At 44.7% G+C, this 13829-nt stretch overlaps 2 protein-coding genes across 4 annotated transcripts in view; one reads left to right on the forward strand and one right to left on the reverse strand.

The window, feature by feature from the left end:
• SGSH (N-sulfoglucosamine sulfohydrolase) overlaps nucleotides 1-553 on the reverse strand; it is a 69416-nt gene extending 68863 nt beyond the window's left edge. The window contains exon 1 of the mRNA XM_068263528.1: nucleotides 423-553. Coding sequence (XP_068119629.1) covers nucleotides 423-516 — 94 coding nt within the window. The 5' untranslated portion in view covers nucleotides 517-553. The remainder of the gene's footprint in view (nucleotides 1-422) is intronic.
• Nucleotides 554-570: 17 nt separating this feature from the next.
• SLC26A11 (solute carrier family 26 member 11) overlaps nucleotides 571-13829 on the forward strand; it is a 48997-nt gene continuing 35738 nt past the window's right edge. For 2 of the 3 annotated variants that reach the window (XM_068263525.1, XM_068263526.1), the window contains exons 1-8: nucleotides 571-676; nucleotides 6985-7236; nucleotides 9232-9424; nucleotides 9508-9593; nucleotides 10518-10597; nucleotides 11082-11224; nucleotides 11300-11475; nucleotides 13293-13365. In XM_068263525.1, coding sequence (XP_068119626.1) covers nucleotides 7015-7236; nucleotides 9232-9424; nucleotides 9508-9593; nucleotides 10518-10597; nucleotides 11082-11224; nucleotides 11300-11475; nucleotides 13293-13365 — 973 coding nt within the window. In that variant the 5' untranslated portion in view covers nucleotides 571-676; nucleotides 6985-7014. Of the gene's footprint in view, nucleotides 677-6984; nucleotides 7237-9231; nucleotides 9425-9507; nucleotides 9594-10517; nucleotides 10598-11081; nucleotides 11225-11299; nucleotides 11476-13292; nucleotides 13366-13829 lie in introns of those variants that run through there. The other variant, XM_068263527.1, reaches the window with a different exon arrangement.

A 13829-nucleotide genomic window follows, 5' to 3' on the forward strand; every position in this document is an offset into this window, starting at 1 on the left:
ACCGCATGCGTTTTTCAACTTGCGTTTCTTTGATTTTAAACGCATTCTTCATACGCAGATAGTCTGAACAGGCCCTTAGGTTGCACTTTAAGATAATAATACTACCTATAAATTATTGCAACTGGTTGCAAAGTCTGACAAAGTTGCTAAATCTTCCCCCACACGGCTACTGGCCACCTTTAGGGGCAGTAACGCTGCTGCACATCTCCATGCTGATATAACAGGTCTTTCTGGTCCTACAGGCAGGTAAAATTGGTCTCATTACTGGAAGACGCTGAACACAGTGACAGTATCGCCATCAGCATCACACTGCTGGGCTGCCCTCTGTGCAATGCATTGCTTATAGGCAGCACGCTGTGTGACAGAGGCACCTCCAGCTCCATCACACCCGAGCCAAGTATCCATCACTGCTTCCCACTCACCAATGATAAGCAGCACATTCCCGGCGAGCACCCTCAGTATGTAGGAGCTGCAGACCACCCAGAATAACAGACTCGGGGGGCTCATTCCGTACATCCCCCACTTCCTTGTTCCATGAACCCCGCCCCGCCGTCATATGATCGCCACTAGCCACGCCCCCCGCTGGAGTGAAAGCGGAGGTGCTAGCAGGGATCCGGCTGCTATTTATTTGCTGCTGCTTCTGCTTCTCATTGCTTCTCCCTTAGCACCTCTGCAGGTAAGTGTCTATGTGACTCCCTACCACTTCTCTGTATTCTTTCCAATGCTGTATATTGAATGTGTTTGTTAACCCATGTATTGCGGGTATTGATGGCAAATTGACTTCTTGACTGCATTTCTTTGTGTTCTTTTTTGTCTTGCTTTTCTTTACCTATCAGGTTTAGGAAGGAGCAGTCTAGAATACTTGTCTCTTATTCCATAAAATAGTTCTCTGCTAGCTGGCGTGTATAATCAACCAATCACTGTTACACAGAGCCTAACTACAAATCATTCCAACCCCCCCCCCCCCCCCCCCCCCCCAAAAAAAAAGTACTTTGATGGGGCCCCTCAAAATTCCCATGCTTCCCCTTGCTTCTGCTGGTATCCCCACAGCCTGGGGGCTCATCCTGAAAGGGACAGTGCGGACAAGTGTCACCCCATAACAAGTGTAGCCACAAAAACACTTGATCTGAAGGACGGACCCCTTTTTATCAGAGGGAGTGATGTAGTAGATGGGGCCCATGTACAGCTCTAGGCACCCCTGTGAATGCAGGAGCTGTTACCGGGTAGTTATGCACCTGCTGTCAGGGCCAGAGCTACCATAGGAAAAAATGGGCAATTGCCCCAGGGCCCCAGAGCCTGTAGGGGCCCCCAAGGTGTCCCTCCTCCTTCTTAACTGTTGCTCCACAGGGACTCTGCAGAGGCTTTGGCAGAGTAGCATCTCATCTGTGCTGGCGGACACTACACTGACATAGACACTGGAGTGGTCCTAGGGAGCACAGTTAAGTTGGGAGGTGATTGGGGGAGGGTCAGCAGCCAGCTCAGGGGCCCAGTAGGGAAATTTGGCTGCAACAAAATGGCCCCTAATGATTCTTTTTGGTCGGAGGGTGTCTGTTAGGGGGCCCCAGGCTAATTTTGCCCTAGGGCCCAATTGTTACTTGAACCGGCCCTGCCTGCTGTCACAGTTAGGATGCAGCTCAGCATCTGATATAGAGAGACCTGCAGTAGGTAGCATTCCAATTTGTGGTGTGTAGTGGTACCTGGCCAAAAAGATAGAGAAAACATAATGTTTAACTTGTGTGGGCTTCTTCTGGGCACTCTGGCTTATCCTGTCTTCTCAAAAACATGCTGGCGAGCTAATTCATTTTCCTCCAAAGATTATTTTGAGGGACATTAGACTAGGACTGTGGTAAGAGCTTAGATTGTGAGACCCTCTGTTCAGTGCAATCTGTAAAGTGCTGCACAGATGTTGGCACTACATAAATTCATAATTACACCTCTGCAAAGAGTTTGTATGTTCTCTCTGTGTCTGCATGGGTTTCCTCCAGGCACTCGGGTTTCCTCCCACATTCCAAAAACATACAGATAAGTTAATTGGCTCCCCCTAAAAATTGGCCCTAGACTACAGTACTTACACTACATAATATAGACATATGGCAATGGTAGGGATTAGATTGTGAGCTCCTTTGAGGGACAGTTAGTGACAAGACAATATATATACACTGTACAGCGCTGCGTAATATGTCGGCGCTATATAAATACTTAATAATAATAATAATAGTGTAAAACTACATGCAGGCAATGGGATTCAAGATGGATTGCAAGGCTTTGGATCAGACCAGGCATCCATCTAGGGGGGGTGTCTAACTTTTTTTAATGTTATACTCACAGGCTTTCTTTAAAGGAAACATCAGGCAAATTAAGAAAAATAGATTTACATACGTGCAGCTTCCTTCAGCCTCTGGAAGCTTGCGTGTCCCTCGCCGCAGCTCCGCTTTCAGCGCGTCGCTCGGGGTCCCCTCCGTAGCAGCTGCCAACCTGGCGAGTTCGGAGGCTACTACGCCTGTGCGCGGCCACGCAGATCGTGGTCACGATTACTTCGACAGCAGTGTCCTGTGCAGGCGCAGAACGCTCCTGGCGATGGGTGCTTGACCGCGAGTGGCACGGCCACACGCTCACGCAGTAAGCTGCCGACCTCGCCAGGTGGCAGCTGCTATGAAGGGGACCACGGGTGACCCGCTGAAAGCGGTGCTGCGGCGAGGGACATGCAAGCTTCCAGGGGCTGGAGGAAGCTCCACGTAAGTAAATCTGTTTTGTTATTAATTGGCCTGATGTTTCCTTTAATATTGTAATACTTTTAGCAATGTAGCCTGAACAAGCATTCAGATCAAATACTGAAGGCTGACCGGATTAACCACATGCTTGTTTCAGGTGTGTGGTTCAGACACTACTAATACCAAGGAATCAGCCAGACAGCGTACATATATAATATTTATATAATCGAACAATCCAAAGGGTCTGCACACTCCAATCTAGAACAAATACTTCATTCAGCATTGGTGACAATATTCCATTTAAGTCACAGAACATTTATATTGTGCTTTTCTCCTGGCGGCCGCAATGTGCCAGAGCTGCAGCCACAGGGACGCGCTCTATGGGCAGCAGTGTTAGGGGTCTTGCGCAAGGTCTCCTACTGAATAGGTGCTGGCATATTGAACAGGCAGAGCTGAGATTTGAACCCTGGTCTCCTGTGTCAGGGACAGAGCCCTTGACCAGTAAACTATCCAGCCACATTCAGATAACCGAACATTGCAGGGCCCCAAGGGGTCCTCTTTGTCAATGTAACAACACAGAATGGTTTTGACCATGCCCAAATTACTGTTTGAGTGCCGCTTTACATTACGTCCAATAGTGGCGTCGGCTGCACCGAAATCTCCAGCGCTGTTTTTACTTTAAGCCAGACAACCATATCCCTCTCCGTTCAGGTGTAATTTACTGTTGGGGAGGGGAGAGGGGGTTGGGAAATAGGAAGGGGATTATGTTGGGGAAGCAGGATGTTATTAGGAAAGAGAACAGGATTAGTTAGGTATAAGAGGTCAACAAAAAGGACCAGTGCAAAACCTGATTAAAACACTGTCGCTGATCCCACAGTGAAATACTGGTAAGATTCATTTTACTGAAATGATTATCATCTATGTCTGCCTTCCCCAAACACTCTCGTATTACCTGGATGCACGTGAATGGTTATGAGTGTACTTAGTATGGGACTCCTTAACCAGGGATGGTTTTAGATAAAAAGGGGACATAGCAAATATTAATGTAGGGCCTCAAGCACGGGTAAACATGGGGCCCCTTTCATACTGTACTGACACTAAACTTGTGATCTTTACAGTCCTTGACTTATGGGGCCCCTAAGAGCTGAAGGCCCTAGGCAATTGCCCAGGCTGATCATGAGGGCTCATTTCCACTATCGCGAATTCGCATGCGTTTTTCGCATGCAAATTCGCATAGCAATACAAGTGAATGGGACTGTTTCCACTTGTCAGGATTCCTGTGCGTTTTTCTGTGCAGAAAAAATTCGGATGGCAGAGCCATCAGAATTCGCATACCGCATACCGCTATGCGAATCGCATACAATGCATTTAATAGGAAATTCGCATGCGGTTTAGGTATGCGAATTTTCATGCGAATTCGCATAGAAACAATGGAAAAAGCACACCAGCACTGCCATGGTTAAATTCGCATACATCGTCATCCATGCGAATTCGCATGCGACTTCGCATGAAAATTCGCATACACCCGCATGCGAAATTCGCATCCGCATGCGAATTTTTACCGCGGCGATTCGCACCGCACAAGTGGAAATGCAGCCTCAGTGGAAGCACTGGCCCTGCCCACTACATATTTATTGATTCTGATGGCAGCACAGGCACATAGCAGTTCAGGGCCTAAAGATAGACTTATACTTACTAGTATATACCGTACTTTTGATTACTTCAAATCAGTTTGTCACAGCATGACTGTGAAAATGACTGTGCTATATAAAACCACTAGTCATAATAATCGTGGTCAGAGGGTGTGAGGTAACCTGAAATTCTTGCTCCGGTGACTGTGAACCTCAGAGAGTAGTGCAATTACTTCCAAGATGATGGATGCTAGTTGTACCGTATGTACTTTGGAACTGGGTCAGTCGAGTGTAATTCCTGCAGATTTTCACTGGCCGTATTCCAAGCTGCATGTCATTTACGTTGATTTCGCATGCAAAGCACCTAAAATAAATCTGCAGTTTCTACTTCCTGATTCATGGAAGCAGACATATTGTTTACAGCCTGTGCTTTCAAATAAGCTTATCTGCTTATCTGCCATAGGCAGTCATGTGACACAGGGGAGAATCAAATTACAACTTGAGATTAGACACAAATGAGGGAGAATTGGACAGCCTAAACTATCTAAATACATACAGGGTGTATTTCTCTGTTTTCCTTCAGTCCTGTGCAAGAGTTCGGGTCCACTTTAAGAGAAAAACAAAAGATGGGGGTCCTGCTGTCAATAGGCACAATAACTAATACAGATGATCAAATAACCACCATCGCTAGTAGTAAAGTGAAGTAGATTTCTGTTCTGGCATTTTGGGATGAGCTGTCATCACTTCCTAGCCTCTCTTCCTATTCAGTCTCCCCAAAACCCTGTTGTGTTTATTCTTATCAGTTGTTATGGCAGCTTACGTGAATAATTGACGCAGAATACTGGGTGTGAATCTCTCTACAGATCTCAGACTGCTAGAACATATTGAGGAATAAAAATCTGTATGATCTCATAAATCAAAAATAAAACCTGAAGTAGTGTGGTACATTGCCCCACAATCCTGTCCTCAAGGCACAACAACAGTGCATGTTGTGTGGAAATCCACAGAGGTAGTTAAAGGGAAGGTTCAGGGAGGGTGGGTATAAAATCAAAATCAATTTCCACTTACCTGGGGCTTCCTCCAGCCCGTGGCAGGCAGGAGGTGCAGTCGCCGCCGCTCCGCAGGCTCCCGGTGGTCTCCGGCGGCGCGCCTGACCTGGCCAGGCCGGTCGGAACTTCTGCGTCCCACGCCGGCGCGCGGACGTCATCGGACGTCCTCCGGGCTCTACTGCGCAGGCGCAGAACTACTGCGCCTGCGCAGTAGAGCCCGGAGGACGTCCGATGACGTCAGCGCGCCGGCGTGGGACGCAGAAGTTCCGGGCCTTGGAGCGCAGAAGAGCCCGACCTGGCAGCCGGCCTGGCCAGGTCGGGCGCGCCACCGGAGACCACCGGGAGCCTGCGGAGCGGCGGCGAGGGCACCTCCTGCCTGCCACGGGATGGAGGAAGCCTCAGGTAAGTGGAAATTGATTTTGATTTTTTACCCACCCTCCCTGAACCTTCCCTTTAATCAGCTCTGCTGAGACGCTGATTACCTCCCCTGTAAACGGTTGTGATTTCCTGTAACACATGTACTCTTGGTGGGCCTTGAGGACAGGGTTGGGGAACTCTGGTGTTGTAGATCTTAATTTCCAAGTTTAGACAAAGCGTTTTAAGAGGTATACTCAGAAACCACAACTTTTGACCGCTAGAAAGGCGGGTGGGGAGACTAAAGCTTGGGTTAAGAAGTTACTTTTTGGGGTACAAGGGGGAAATATCCCCTACACCAAGCTTGGCAAATAAGGTCAAATAGAAGATAAGCGAGCCAACACCGGATAAGAGCCACTGGGAGTAGTATCCGTGTGTACTTTATTGAACAATAAATACTCAAAAGTACATTTGAAAACCGCTCCTAGTGGCTGTTATCTGGGGAGGTAAGTCCATCCTTACCGCCAATTTTAAATCGGTTTCAAGTATTTTATACCTGTTGATGCATCTGTTATCTTCTGTTTTACAAATCTGAATGAGGCATTTGCAAGGCTGGATTCATATTTCTCCACCCCTTGGCCACCTTTCTTGAGCCTCCCCTTTTATAAGTGGTTCCCCCTCCTAATAGTTGCGCTGCTCCCTCTTCCATATCTAACCTTCATGTACAGCAACCCCTTCAGTTATTTACAGATCCCTTGGACAGCAGCTCCCTTTTCCCCTGTGTTGCTCCTTATTTACACCCTCCGTATTCCATTTGCAGCTTCTTCTTCCATATGCAGCAATCCCTCTTCCATATCCAGCTGCCCCTCGGCCTGTTGCCGCCCAAGGCGCAGGCCTTTGTGGCCTTTCCAGCTCTGGGCGTTTGTACACATCCATGGCAAAATCATGGTACATGCTTCAGCTGAACAGTTTAAACGGATGACCATCCGTAATCTGGCAGTCTTTAGCATGGACACTGCATAATCATTCAAGTGTCACATTTTTAAGCGATATGACAAAGAGAGAAGAGTGGCAAACAAAAAATATTAAGCCACTATTGGTTGCTACGGTTTGCTTCACTTTGTATATCATCTTCATAGTTTTTTTTTCTCTTTGTTCTACCTTTTTGTATACATCTGAATGGGAGTGCATTTTCTTATGCATAAGCTATATTTTATGTTTTTCTATTATCTTTGCTAGAAAGAAATGATGTAACTTGTATCTGAGAACATGGATTGGCTGGGTAACCAGCAGAGGAGAAGAGTCAATGGTGATATTCTGGCCAAATGCTGCTCTTGGGAAACGGTAAAGAGGAGGTTGCCATTTCTGAACTGGCTGCCTCACTATTCTCTGGAATGGTTCCAATTTGACTTCATTTCTGGAATTACAGTTGGACTTACAGTTGTCCCTCAGGCCCTTGCTTATGCCGAGGTAGCTGGCCTACCTGTGGAGGTAAGTGAACAATGTTTTTAATGATAACTAGAGTAAAAGTATGTCTGTAAAAACATGAATTGGATTAAAAGCTCAGTACACTGGAGGAAATTACCTTTCCACTTTAACTGGGTAGGAACATAAGAAAAGTTCATGTATGGTAGTTTACTTCACCTGGATCATGGCCTTCTGTTGGTGAGAATCTGCTTGCAAACTGACTTTAGGGCCTTTCTTACCACTAAATACTCAAATGGGCACATGAACATTTCAAGTTTTTAATTTACACCAAATTTGGCTGAGTAGAATTGAAAACAGGCAGGTGTGCCCGTTTTCTTATTAATAAAATACCCCTGTGGTAGCTTAAAGTGGTATGAAACTCCGCATTTCTTCTTTGTTCTAAGAGATTCTTTACAGCAGAAAGAAAGGGGGGGGGGGAGTACTACCAGAAAAAAAACACTGGTAGTACAACAATATTCAAATAGTTAACTACAGCACTTTCTTCTACAGCTTAGCGCCCTTGTTAAACTTGAGGAAGAAATTACAATAGTAGCTGATAAGAAGACAAACAAGATAATGTAAACACTGTTAGCAGTATCTCAGCTGAATTCAAGCCAAAAGTATACACAGGAGAAGACACAGTCTCGCTGGATACATTGTAATATACAGTATAAATACAGCAGTTATGCAATACATTTCAATGGCTGCTTTCAGTGCAGATAAACTGTACTTTGGGAACTTTTTTTAAACAGACAATAATACTTGTGCACAAAAGTAAATACGATAACGGTATGGGTAATAAAAAGTAGGAAAACGTGATACTGAATGTTATGTCAGAGTTTATCACTGGTTAAGGAACTTTTAACTTTGAATCTCAGATGTTCCTCTTTAAAGGGAACCTAAACCAAAGATAAAAGGAAAAAGAGTTTCACTCAGCTTCTACCAGCCCCCTCCAGCTGCCCTGTGCCCACGCCTTCCTTTTCATTTTTCGTTCATTTTTAGCAACTTGGCCAGTTGATGGTCACTGTGCCTGCGTGGCCCTGGCCACCAGCATCCTCGTTCACGCTCCCGCCGCCAAGACCATCCTGTGCATGCGCAGTTCAAGATTTTCTCGTATTGCGCAGACACAGTGGCCATCAACTGACCCAGTCACCGAAAGCGAAACTGAGCGGCTGCGGGGGACCGAAGGATCGTTCCAGGACGGTGGAGGCACAGGGTGGCTGCAGGGGGTAGTAGATGCCCCAGGTAAGTAAAACACTTTGTTTTGGATTTGTTTTGTTTTTTCATCCTTGGTTTAGGTTCCCTTTTAAAGGATACTCCAGACACTCCCAAAAAAAATTTAAAATCTACTTACCTGGGACTTCCTCCAGCCCCTGGCAGCCGTCCTGTGCCCTCGCCGCAGCTTCGATGACTCCCGGTCTTCTCTGCTGCAGAAGCCGACCTCGCCAGGTCGGCTTCCGGTTCGGCTTCTTCTGCTCTCCACCGTTGATGTCATCAGGGCTGCACTGGGCAGGCGCAGTAGTTCTGCGCCTGCACAGTGCAGCGCTGATGACGTCAGCGGTGTAGCGGTGGAACACAGAAGAAGCTGACCCGGAAACCGACCTGGCAGGTCAGTTTCTGCAGCGGAAAAGACCGGGAGCCACCGAAGCTGCGGCGAGGGCACGGGAGGGCTGCCAGGGGCTGGAGGAAGCCCCAGGTAAGTGGATTTTAATTTTATTTTGTGCCTGGATGTATCCTTTAAGCATGAAAGGACGGTCCATAAAGCATTTATTGATGTCCACTAACAAACTGAATTTTTAATTCAAATAGACAACCTGGCTCCTAGAACAGATAACACTACAGTGTCCCATTACTTGCTCAATGTGTAATAGTATTTTTTTTCTTGTGTTATCACACTGTATAACTGATGGATGTATTTTCAATTGTTGGCTTATCTCTTATGTCTTTTTTAAAAGATTCACTGGAAAACCATAACCTTGGTGACAAGTCTAACTTCATATTTTCTATTGATCTTTGCAGTATGGGCTTTACTCCTCATTCGTTGGCTGTTTTATCTACAGTTTGCTTGGCACTTCTAAAGATGTGACGTTAGGCCCCACAGCCATAATGTCCCTGTTGGTGGCAGTCTATACATCTGGTGACACCTCTTTGGCCATTCTTTTGTCTTTCTTATGCGGTTGCATTCAGCTAGCCATGGGACTGTTACATTTTGGTAAGTCTGTTTTTTTTATTTTTCACAGTAAATCTTATTTTAAACCACAAACAAGTCGTATTAACAGATCTGTATTGTCTCAGGGTTCCTTCTAGATTTTATTTCCCATCCTGTCCTCAAAGCCTTTACTTCAGCTGCGGCAGTCACTATTGGCTTCAGCCAGGTCAAGGTATGTTTGTACACCAATCACTTTTTAGGCAATTATAAATTACAAGTTTTGTTTTTTTCTTAAATGGAATCTGAAGTGAGAGGTATATGGATCCTTAATCAATACCAGTTGCCTGGCTATCCAGCTGATCTCTTTGGCTACAGTAGTGTCTGCATCACACACCTGAACCAAGCAGGAAGCTGATCTTGTCAGATTTGTGTCAGAAATTGTCTACATGCTTGTTCAGGGTCTGTGGCTTAAAGTATTAGAGGCAGAGGCAGGGCTGTGGAGTCGGTACAGAAATCATCCGAACTCTGACTCCTCAGTTTATGAAACTTCCGACTCCAGGTAACCAAAATTGCTCCGACTCCACAGCCCTGGAAAGAGGATAAGATGGACAGCCAGGCAACTGGTATGGTTTGAAAGGAAATAAATACGGCTGCCTCCATATCCTTCTCCACTTCAGGCTCCCTTTTACCCATTAGCAGCTTCAATCATTTTCTTGTTTGAGAGAAGTGCACTGCTGGTGACCTTCGTCAGCAGAACTCGTGCTGTAAATTCTTTGAAATGCTGTCATCTTTCTCCTTAGTAGAAAAGACAGAAACTGAAAGCAGAAGTCCTCTGTTATTATCTCACACTGCCCCCTATTGACAAGTGGCGATAAATACACATTGCAGGGGTATAAATTAGAAGCAAGAAAATGGAACCAATAAAGAAATTAATAAAATAAAAAATGTGCTAGAATCAATTGGCCTGGAGCACTTGCAAGCCTCTAAATAAATGGAGGGTTAACATTCCTTTATTCGTGTTTCTTTTTTCCGTTGTTATACTGTTACTTTAATGTTTTTGTATTGAATGCTTACTGATGGATTCAGTATATCCCTCGAACATGAGGATTGTTTAATACAAGATTCCTCTTTTTCAATCCTTCTCTTATGGTGAAAGAATTTGTTGGGTTTGAAGGATATTCCCCGGGAGTTCATCTTTCAAGTCTATGAAACCTTCCATAAGCTTCCGATGATCAGGTCAGAGCTTGCACTTTATCCGACGCTTTATGGATGTGTTGCTTATTATGTCATGTGAGCAGAGCGAGTTGTGCGCATACTACGCGCGGTAGTGCAGCATAGCGTGCGCTGGTGACTTACACACGCTCCATTCACATGACCGCCGCTCCACTCCTCCCTCCCTGAGCCCCGTTGGGTCCAGTGGCTTCATAGGACATGATCCCCACAGTTTGATTGGCCGAATAGCCTATTGGCCCAATCAAAGTGCGGGAATCATGTCTGATGAAGCCACTGGAACCGTGGGAGCTCAGGGTGGGATCAGTGGAGCGGTCACTATTTGGAAGGAGCATAAGTAAGTTACCAGGGCATGCTACACATTACCGTGCGTAGTATGCGCACTGCTCGCTCTGCTCACATTAAGCTGTACTGCTTTAGCAGCGCAGCTCAATGAATCAACCCCTTTATCTTTTTGTTACTATTAATCATTTATTTTCATTTTCCAAAGGCTTGGGGATGCTGTCCTTGGCTTTCTGTGTATTGCCTTCCTCGTTGTGCTCAAATGGATGAAATCCCACTTTCCAAGAACGTACAGAGGAATGCCGGTGCTTTACCGAATCTCTTACGTAATTGTCTGGCTAGCTACAACAGGTAGGCACAGGCAGATGGCTTTTGTATGGACATGCTCTGTAATGTGTATTGATAAATAGGTTTGTGTTTCTGTAGCTCGGAATGCATTTGTGGTGATCGCTGCAGGCTTGGTGGCCTACTCCTTCCATGTGGTGGGCCAATCTCCCTTCATTCTGACTGGAAAAACTGCAGAGGGACTCCCTCATTTCACACTGCCTCCCTTTTCAGAGACCATAGGCAATCGCACAGTTCCCTTCAGTGAGATGGTGCAGGTGATTTTTTTTTTTTTATTACATTGAATACATTTATTACATTGAACTTGTTTTTTATATTTGCATTTTATAATTCCAACATTTATACAGTTATCAAAAAAAATCAAATGATGTCAGCGCTCAGCAGGTCCTATCTGTATACCTTTGACTTCCAAATGTAAGCCTGATCTGAAGATATATTTTCTCACAGAAATTGAATGATAATGAATAACTCAACTCCTTACTATTCTCTATGCCCTAAACACAAAATATACATAAGTTCCAGTACACATAGCTTTTTGTCACACAGCTGTTTACATATATTGAACTTCAGGAAGAAAGGCAATCCTAAATTCTCATATTCCTATGCATATAATTGCTCCAAAAAAAGTCCCAGTTCATAAGTCCCAATGCAACAAAAGCTCTAAGTGTCACGCTTCTTATGGAACTCTTAACCCAATGATCCTTGGAATCCACTATTAGAAAAACAATTACGCTCACCAGATTGCAGTGCCAATTATAGCAGTTGGCATAAGTCGCATGTGGCCCGGCCCGCTGCAGTCCTAAGATCTCTCAGGTTCGCAATGATCTTTTATCTCCTCAGTGTCATTCCAACCATCCATGCAAAAGGAAAGGAAACTCTCTAGTGTAATACGTCAATACTAAGTTTACACCACTTTATGTGCAGCACACGCTCCTTCACTATTAGTCACCAAGTGCCTCCACAACGCTCCCCGGGCACCAATCATAAGCCCCAGCCTCTTACCAGATAGTATGGCTGACCCCTCACGACCAGCATCAACGTTTGTAAAGCTGTGCACAAATCCTCAGATTGGCGTTCTCAGTATGGCTGCACGCTCTAAAAGCGATTGTGTAATTATTTCCTATGACAGTGAAATGGCAAATGCTCTATATGTACCATTTTCCGAGCACTTTGGCTCAATGGAAGGTATAGGGAAATAGCAAAGCACTTTAAAAAGCGCTTTGTATAGTGATTTCCCAAGCACTTTTTTGAATAAATACATTGTATTTATTTATTTCCGGGTACAAGAGTTCACTTACTGACTGACGTCACGAAGTGAAAAAAAAATCGCTGAGCAAAATGGCTTTTTAAAAAAAGGTTCAATAAATCGCTCAGCACTTGCAATAGCACTGGCGATTTTATAGTGTAAACAAGGCTTTAGTGTATAAATCTGGCCTTGACCTCACCTCAGTCTCTTGTAAGTACCGTACGTATCACGGTGTGTCTTTCACACGCCTAGCAATCAGAGCTGGGAATGCATTTTATCCTTAACTGTCAATTTAATTAAATTCAAATTCTCCAGGCTTATTTGTTTTAGATAATTTTACTTCTTATTCATGATATTTCCTTAATACTGCTATAAGTAGCATACTTAGACTGGGCATACAATTGCGCATGTTTTGCCACATGGTGCTTAAACCTGCACTGCCACACGTATAATAAACTCAGTGGGCTGCTCACGATTCAGGATTTTCTTTCCCCTGTTTGTCTGCATTTCTGTTTTTTTTTTTTTTTTTTTTTTTTTTTAACATACCGCGCACAATGCTAACTATATTGTAGTGTGCTACAATTACAAAATCGATCAGCAATCCTCAGTATGTTCTAATATTACTCAGGTGAGAGTTTGAACTTTTTATCAACTTATAGCAGAAGATAAAACAAGACTATCCAGGTTCCTTGGATTACTTGTGTTTTCCATTTCAGTGATACATCAACCCCAATATTGTTGATATTTTGTATCCTGATGGTTAATATACATGTAATGACACAATATTCTGTATTTATTGATGTAATGTTTGTCTGAATATGTTAACAGAACATTGGGATTGGACTTTTCATCATTCCATTGATGGGAGTGTTAGAGAGTGTTGCCATTGCTAGAGCTTTCGGTAAGTACCATACATACTCTTCTGAAAAATGATGCAAAGATTATTAAGACAAAATGTACGGTGTGTTGAGCATAAGAGGTAAATAAAAGAAAAACGTCCATTTGGAGTTGTTGTTGAAGAACCCCAACATACCTTTCAAAGGAAACCTGTAGTGAGAGTTATAAAGTTTCCATAGTCTTCTTCATTAAAAATGTGTCATTTGCCTGGCTTCTTGCAGGTGTGTGACTCTGAGGCGACCAAATGCATGTAAGTCATTGGGCTTGAAACTTTAAATACAGTGGCAGTGTGCATGTGCAGACTGCCGCAGATATGACGGGTAAGCCAGGAATACCAGTGACATACTTCCTGTCCAGGAGGGAGTACATCACTGGATGAGGGGCGGCGAGGGCCATGTGTGGAGGGGGGGGGGGGGGGGGGGATGTGACTCTATGCATATGATCCTATCGACGTATTCTCTCCGCAGG

Source organism: Hyperolius riggenbachi, chromosome 12 (genome assembly GCF_040937935.1).
Source record: "Hyperolius riggenbachi isolate aHypRig1 chromosome 12, aHypRig1.pri, whole genome shotgun sequence".
Taxonomy (NCBI): domain Eukaryota; kingdom Metazoa; phylum Chordata; class Amphibia; order Anura; family Hyperoliidae; genus Hyperolius; species Hyperolius riggenbachi.